Source organism: Mytilus californianus, unplaced genomic scaffold (genome assembly GCF_021869535.1).
Source record: "Mytilus californianus isolate M0D057914Y unplaced genomic scaffold, xbMytCali1.0.p SCAF_4, whole genome shotgun sequence".
Taxonomy (NCBI): Eukaryota; Metazoa; Mollusca; class Bivalvia; order Mytilida; family Mytilidae; genus Mytilus; species Mytilus californianus.
Window position 1 is genome coordinate 4,342,662 of NW_026262690.1, and position 7,545 is coordinate 4,350,206.

General features: G+C 32.7%; 1 protein-coding gene across 1 annotated transcript; it reads right to left on the bottom strand.

The window, feature by feature from the left end:
• Positions 1-1,050: 1,050 nt before the first annotated feature.
• Positions 1,051-6,352, bottom strand: LOC127739402 (uncharacterized). The gene is made up of 3 exons (XM_052251156.1): positions 6,211-6,352; positions 3,516-3,992; positions 1,051-1,934 (listed from the first exon to the last, which is right to left on the bottom strand). The coding sequence occupies exons 2-3, from the start codon at positions 3,715-3,717 to the stop codon at positions 1,198-1,200; spliced, it is 939 nt and encodes a 312-aa protein (XP_052107116.1). The 5' UTR covers positions 3,718-3,992; positions 6,211-6,352; the 3' UTR covers positions 1,051-1,197.
• Between the last annotated feature and the right edge of the window lie 1,193 nt (positions 6,353-7,545).

Genomic DNA, 7,545 nt, shown 5'->3' on the forward strand with positions numbered 1-7,545 from the left:
GAATGTGGTAAGGTTAAATATATTGGTGAGCGGTCAGCACATTCTAACACGTGACAGTGTATAACCGTATAAAATAGGAACAAACTGTAGAAACAGCTAGAAAAGGCTTTACTCATCAGATCGGCATTCAGCACACTAAAACACCCTAATCAAAACACAATTTACTGATCTATGAGAACTCATATTTCTTGAAAGCTAGTTCAAGCTATTTCAAACTAATAAATAAACCAAGTTTTCCCAGATCAATAAGTACACATACAATCGAGTTCGTTTAAAGCCGTCATAATAAGTCTTTGAAAAGTATGACCTTCCAAACTAAAGTATCCACAGGATGTAGGAACATCTACTGAAAGTGACATCAAACATCAACAATCAATCAATCATTCATAAAATGTCTTAATGTGTTTATCCTAATTCTATTCTAGTAGAAGTTCAACCTGTTGGAAAAGTGTGATTCATAACAGTACTTAAAGGAATTGGGCATTTTCTTTCTTGATGTTTTTCTATAAATACATGTTTATTTACAAAAAGTGAAAAAAGATACCAAAGGCACAAACAATAATCATAAGTCGAAGAAAAACCGGTCATACCATGACACACATTTAAAACGACGATTTGACAAACAACTACATGCAAAAATACATATAAAACTAAAAACTGAGCAACCATAACCACAACCTCTAACCGGGTGTGATCATGGTAAGTACATCTTCCGTGATAATTATCATTCGGGAAAAAGATGACAGGATTGTGGTTACGACAATTGGAACATATCCATGGTCATCTGTGACACATATATTCCATAATGGTCGTCTAATCATTGTAGAGTCCATGTGTAAGAAGTTGTGTCGTTATACGAATTCGATAAACATGTAAGATATATTTGTTGCATACGAACGTTTTTATAAATACTGTTAATTTAAAAAGAATATATAAAAGAATTAAATAATCGTTATTTTGAATTGATTCTCTCAACAACAGTATTACAAGTACAAAAATAATGATAAACACACGGGAGTGACTTATAAAATATGTAAACGAAAGCACAAATACTAATTTAAACGATTTATAAAATGTAATATTGTATATACATACAAGTATCGCTTCGAACGAAAAATAATGAATCAGGCCCGAATGAATACGCTACTTAAGTTTGAATGTGTATTATCTCACAATACACTGTATCTTTTCATTTGTTTATATTATTTTTTTCGGTGACGTTTTCTGTTTTTTGGTAAGTGTAACTCTCTGTTTATAATCAGCTGTTTTCGAGTCGCATTTAGGATTAGCTTCATCTGAAGAAAATACTACACGTTTTCGATTGACACTTTGATTTTGTCGGTTAGTAGAAAAACTCAATTCGGTCTTATCTTCAATTTCTGACTTATCATATACATTGTTAACGTGTCTTGCATGGGAACGAACACTTTTTATGTGGATATCACACACATCTCTAGGATGGTGATCTAAAGGTTTGTTTCCCAGACCTTTCGACTGTTGGGCTCGTCCACTCACAGCATAAAAGGCATCATGGTCAAAAATTTCATTCTCTATAATGATAGTTGTATTAGACAGACCTGATTTCTTACATTTTTTAGTGGTTTTATTTCTATGATAATTTTTCCGTATGGAACAAAAGCATCTTGACAGGTCCGCTGCTATAATCAATGCTACTGGTACAATAAGAAGAACAGAGAGTCCAGAGCCAACCGATTGTGCAGATTTTCTGCGATTTTCTGCCGATGTTCTCTTCCTGATAGCTTTCGATAAATTTTTCTTTTTGACTGCGATCAGTGGTTTTATATTAGCGTCGAAATCTTCCAAGACCAGTTGTCTTAGTTCAGCATCTGAAATATCTTTGCCATCAAGAAAATGCCATTTGGTATTGACGAATCTTTTCTGACAGCTACACAGCAACCGTTTGGGTCTCATTCCTATTAAAATAATTTAAAAAGTAAACTGTTGTATAAGTTATAACCTTACTTTTTTATGATTCTCAAAGAAGGTTAAGAAAAATTCTTAAAAAATACAAATGTAACTAGAATATTTCTACTGTCAATTGAGAAACTTAAAGATAAATGTGGTCACACATTATTAAGACACATCTAACTTATTGTGATTTTAACAGTCAAATAGATAAAAGAATTTATATTTTTCTCATATAGTCAAGCATTTAGTTTTGTCAGGTATTATGGACTTTTCCTTTTTTAATTTACCTTGGAGTTCAGTATTTTTGTTACAACTTTTTTACACAGTCAACTAAAGACTAAGCTACACGAAACCAAACAATAGTTGTTTTGCATTATTTAATATTTTACTCAGACTGACAAACAATTCTAAAACATGTAACTATAGGTATTGACACAACTACTCACTAAGTGTACTTGATACACGTATCTTAAAAAAAACTCGATTATTACATCCCAACTCCTTTGTTCTAATTGGGGTGATCTGAGTCGGAACACCCTACCAGATCAACCTACCTCGAGTTTCTTTGTTCTTCATACTTTCTTTTGTTCTGTAACATTTTGGCGGGAATGTCGAACACACAATAAAACTTAGAAATATTCAAGCGAAATAAAGACCAACTTTTTTTCAAAATTATGTCGAAAAAAAACACTAAATTTCCAGTGTCTAAGCGGGGAATCGAACTCAAGACCTTTAGCATATGAAGCCACGATTCATACCCCTACACCAGGACGACTGGACACAAACTCAATGTTAATTTGATATATTTAAACGTTGTATCCGGGGCTCATAAAGGGTATATACTATATAGCAAGATATAACATATATATATATAAAGTATATTATAATTATTGTATGGCATTCTGAACTAGATGTTATGAAGCGTAAATGTTTTTTCGTATAGTATAGAAGAGCTTGGATGTAAAATAGTTATCCCACTCGGACTTGGTGTGTCAGTGTAGGATCACCCTCCGGCCTCCGGCCATCGGGGTGATCTTACACTGACACACCGCATCCTCATGGGATAACTATTACAGATATATCAGTATATTTGTTGTTGATGAGCGTTCTTGATAAATGTTAATTTATAAAAAGCGATAGATATAAACTTTAATTTATTTTCTCAGCAACGGTATTGCACGTATGAAATGGAGATCAAAAACACTATTATAGTAACTGATTTTGTTAGTACGAAAAGTAGATGGCTAAACGTAAAAACGATCGATGAATGATTGAAATAAACTTTTGGGGATCAAGAAGCAAAATAAACATTTTTGGAAATGCTGAAAAACGCGTAATTTGTTTATTGAGCATCTAATTATATTCTTGAAATTTTTGAAAAACTGATTATCTGGTAAAATTAAGGAATATATTTTATTATAGCATTAACCTTTTAGTCACCATGACACCCATCAAAGAGTAAGATTAGATATACAATACTGGAATTAATCAGAAAACGTATTCGTTTTTTAAAAAAACGCACAGTGTCACAGCTTTTTTTTTACGAATTACAAATAAGAACACATAAACCTCCTGACTATACTGACCTGCTGTTGTCACACTACTTTGTGTATGTGAGACCGTAGTAACTGAACTATCAGCCGTTGCTGTTTTACTTTTTGTATATATTCGTGTACTTCTATCATTGTTTAACACAGTACTTTGTGTTTCTGATAGTGTAGAAGTTGATGAGTCACTCATCTCTATTACACTAAGTTGTGTCATGTTGCTTGTGCTATTTCCAAACATATTTTTGGCCCAACATCTATATTCCCCTTGGTCTGTTAGCTCCACGTCATTGATGGTCAAAGAAGGATTGTTTGTCGTAGATCCTTCGTACTTATTTTGTGAAGCAAATGGTGACGTAGTTACAGGATTGTATGTCGATCCTGTAACGGATGTAAATATCCACTTAATATGGTCCACAGAATCAATTGGTGACCCAACTTCACAAGTCAGTATTTTCTGTCGTCCAACAATTGCTGTTATTTGTGCAAATGGAATATTTACGCTTGGAGGGCAACCTATATTAACAAAAACAATTTAATTACTGTCGGATCAGTTGAGGAGCACGGTTCTAATAGCACCGTTACATGATGATTACTTTTAGTGTTATTTGACAGCTTTTTTCAATGCAAAGTTCAAATATTTCTATGGGCTAGGAAATGTGGTCATAGACATAATGTTGAATCATGCAACATATATTTTGCTCTTACCTTGAATTTTTTACGTGCAAATAACTCACTACAAAATCACGATTACGATTTTATTCTTGTCGCTGGAGGGTATATATTTGTATTGACCAATACGTAAAATTACATTGGACATAACGCTTCCTTTTTATAAGTTCATAAGTTAATTTCATTTAATTCTTAGTTGAATTTTGTTTTAGATTTTAATTTCTTTTTTTATTTCAATACTCATCTCGAATATTTTTAAATTATGATTTTAAAATACTTATCGCAATTAGTTTTATATTTGCATCTAATTTAAACAGAATATCCTTTTGTTGAAGGGTTTGTAACGGATAAAACCGCGAATTTCTTACTAAAAACATTTAGAAATGCACTAAGATACATTCCTTATTCAAAATGATTTTATGAGATTTCTAACAGCATCCGTATCTTTATGCCAATACAGAAGTACTGGGCTAGTGGACTGGTAATATCCTCAGGGATTAATAGTCCACCACAGATTACCAAATAATAATAAAGCCTTTATTATTGGCTTGATATTATTTAATAAAAGGTGGTTATTCGAATCCAGTTTTTTGCCATAATAAAGTTCATAAAGCTCACAAATTAAGAAATCGTTTTTGAAATCTGTCTCTTTGTATTACCGACTTATTGATATATTCATACTGTTGTTCTACGTTTACCTTGTCTGGTAGTTTTATGGTTCACATCAGTGCTAAATTGTAGTTTGAAACAAAAAATGAAACAACACTTGAAATGCCATGCGGCCGGAGCGCTTTTATTGATATATCTACACCAGGAACGCTCAAATCCGAATATTTGAAAGCCAATGATGTATAAGAACCGATACAGTTGAAGAGCTATATGGCAAAAAAGGGACCTGAAATAATAGCAAAATGTAACTTTCCCTTAGGGAGTTGAAACCTTAGTTTCTTAATAATTTATAAATTTATAAACGGACAATTTAATAAAGGTTTGTTCTTACTCACGTTAGTACCGAAGTACTGACTACTGCATGAGCTGATGAAACCCTGGGGACTGATAGTACGCCAGCAGTGGTATCGACCCAGTGCTTAAAAAATGAAAACAACGCTTTTCTGGATTTAAATTCATCAAGAACGCACAAAGCCGAATAATTGAAAGCCAAGGTGTGTCAGTACCGAAAGAGTTGAAGAGATATATGACCAAAAAAACCTAAAATATAAGCCAAATCCACCTCAGGTCAACTTCGAGTGAGGGAATTGAAACCTTAGTTTCTTAATAATCACTGAGAATTACATGTTCCTTACTTGGGACAGGCACACATAGACTGTCGCGGGTTAAATCATAGTTATGGTCGCCCATCTCTCCCCTTACCTGAGACAGAGTAGTACAGCAAGCAATAAAAATCTGTAATTTAAGTTTACACACTATGTGAACGTTTTCCTCTATAAAATGTGCCTTCGCGTTCTCGGTGTAATGTGACTTCCATTTTGCAACACCAAATGACAACACGACATTTTTTTTTCTATATTGATTTATCACTTTTTAATAACATGATGTATTACAGAATGAATTTTGCAAACATTAACTGCATATTAACATAAGAACAATAATACAATTTTGTAAGTATTTGTGTGTACTGTACGAAAGTTCGATGGCATTCCAAGATTTTAGTAAGAAAATATTGTTACAAATGCCAAAACATGAATTAAAACAGTATTTAGAATTAATTGCATATTTGCATAAAAATGATAATACAATTTAATAGTATTTTGGTGTATTGTCTGAACGTCCGATTGCGTTCCAAGATTTTTGATAATTTAGTTATAAAATATTGTTACAAATCCATATAGCACCTTTCATAGAGGACACAGTTTACATAGTGTGGTTTAACTGCACCGTATGTGTCTTGTAAATTTGATCTGACTTAATCATTAGTTTAACATCTAAGTGCTATTGCATTAATGTGAAGTCACTTAAAAAATATGATTTTAATATAAACCAAAGGGCGTTGTTTCAAATACAAAATACTTCACTTTATACTTCTTTTGTAAGTTTACTTTACCTAATGTCGAAATTGTAACATATGTAACTGCATAAGAGATGTTCACTCCCCCGCAATATGTGCTGTTACTACCAGGACATATCGTGTTGCAATTTGCAAAATCTCTTTTGTATGAACTAGGCGGTTTATTCCTTAGACAGTAACAATACTCATCCTGAAAACAGATAGTTATAGAAAGTTTATGTATTAACCGTATTCTTTCTTTATTTTACCAAACTGTGCTTATGCAAGTAGAGCAAAATGATATTGTAGCAACAACTGTTTAACATCTTAAAATAAAGAGCCGTGATATTATTATCAGTAAGAGACAATTAATCCACCTGAGACCAAATGACGTGGATGTAAGCAACTGTCGGTCACCATACGGCCTTGAGCAATGAGCAAATTCCGTACCATATATTTAGCGATAAAATACCCCGACATTACAAAATGTAAAACAACCAACGGCATGATTTATGATAAAACAATAAACGAAAACCAAAAACCACAGACAGCAACGTACATTAACCACCGATTGATAGGCTCCTTGGCTACTTGGGACAGGTACATACATAATGTGCTGAAGTGAAACATTTTTGCGATCGTTTAATCACTTGCTTTATCACATTCCTACAGTTGTGAAAAAGACCAACATAAGATCAAATCAAAAAAAATCATTTGGAAAGGAATTCAATCCCCCGATCGATACGAAATACTAAAACGTACAAAAAGACACAAAGACAAAAACTCAAAAAGTACCGATCTCAGAATACTCGGAGCTACTGAAAGCTAGTAAGATGTAAATTACAACAATAAAAAAATCATGTTTTCCCAGAAATAAATATCAATCAGTATAAATTCAACAATTTTCGTGTGAAGACGTTATGAACAATCTAAGAAAAGCATGAACTTGTGTAATGCCAAAGAGTATCGACAGATATAGAGTCATAAGTGATCATAAGTAATACACGTCCCGATGAACTTCCAGAATGAATAAACTAAGATTTCATAATTGGAGGACTGAAATAAATTTGGTAAAAGTAAGTTACCCGTCTTGGATATACAAGTAATAAAAGACAATATCAGCCTTGAGACGGACATATACTTCAAACCAACAGATTCCAAACAATATTTATTATTTAATTCATGTCACCCAAAACATACAAGAACCAATATTCATTTTAAATTAGCAAAACGAATTTGTACTATAGCATCAGATAAATATACTCGCGATATCCGTTTAACAAAATAACGACAAGTTCTTATAGACAGAATTATCCAGTTACAATAAAAGACAACGGATTGGCGAAACAAATGTAATATATATACTGCGAACAACCAGAACAAAAGATAACA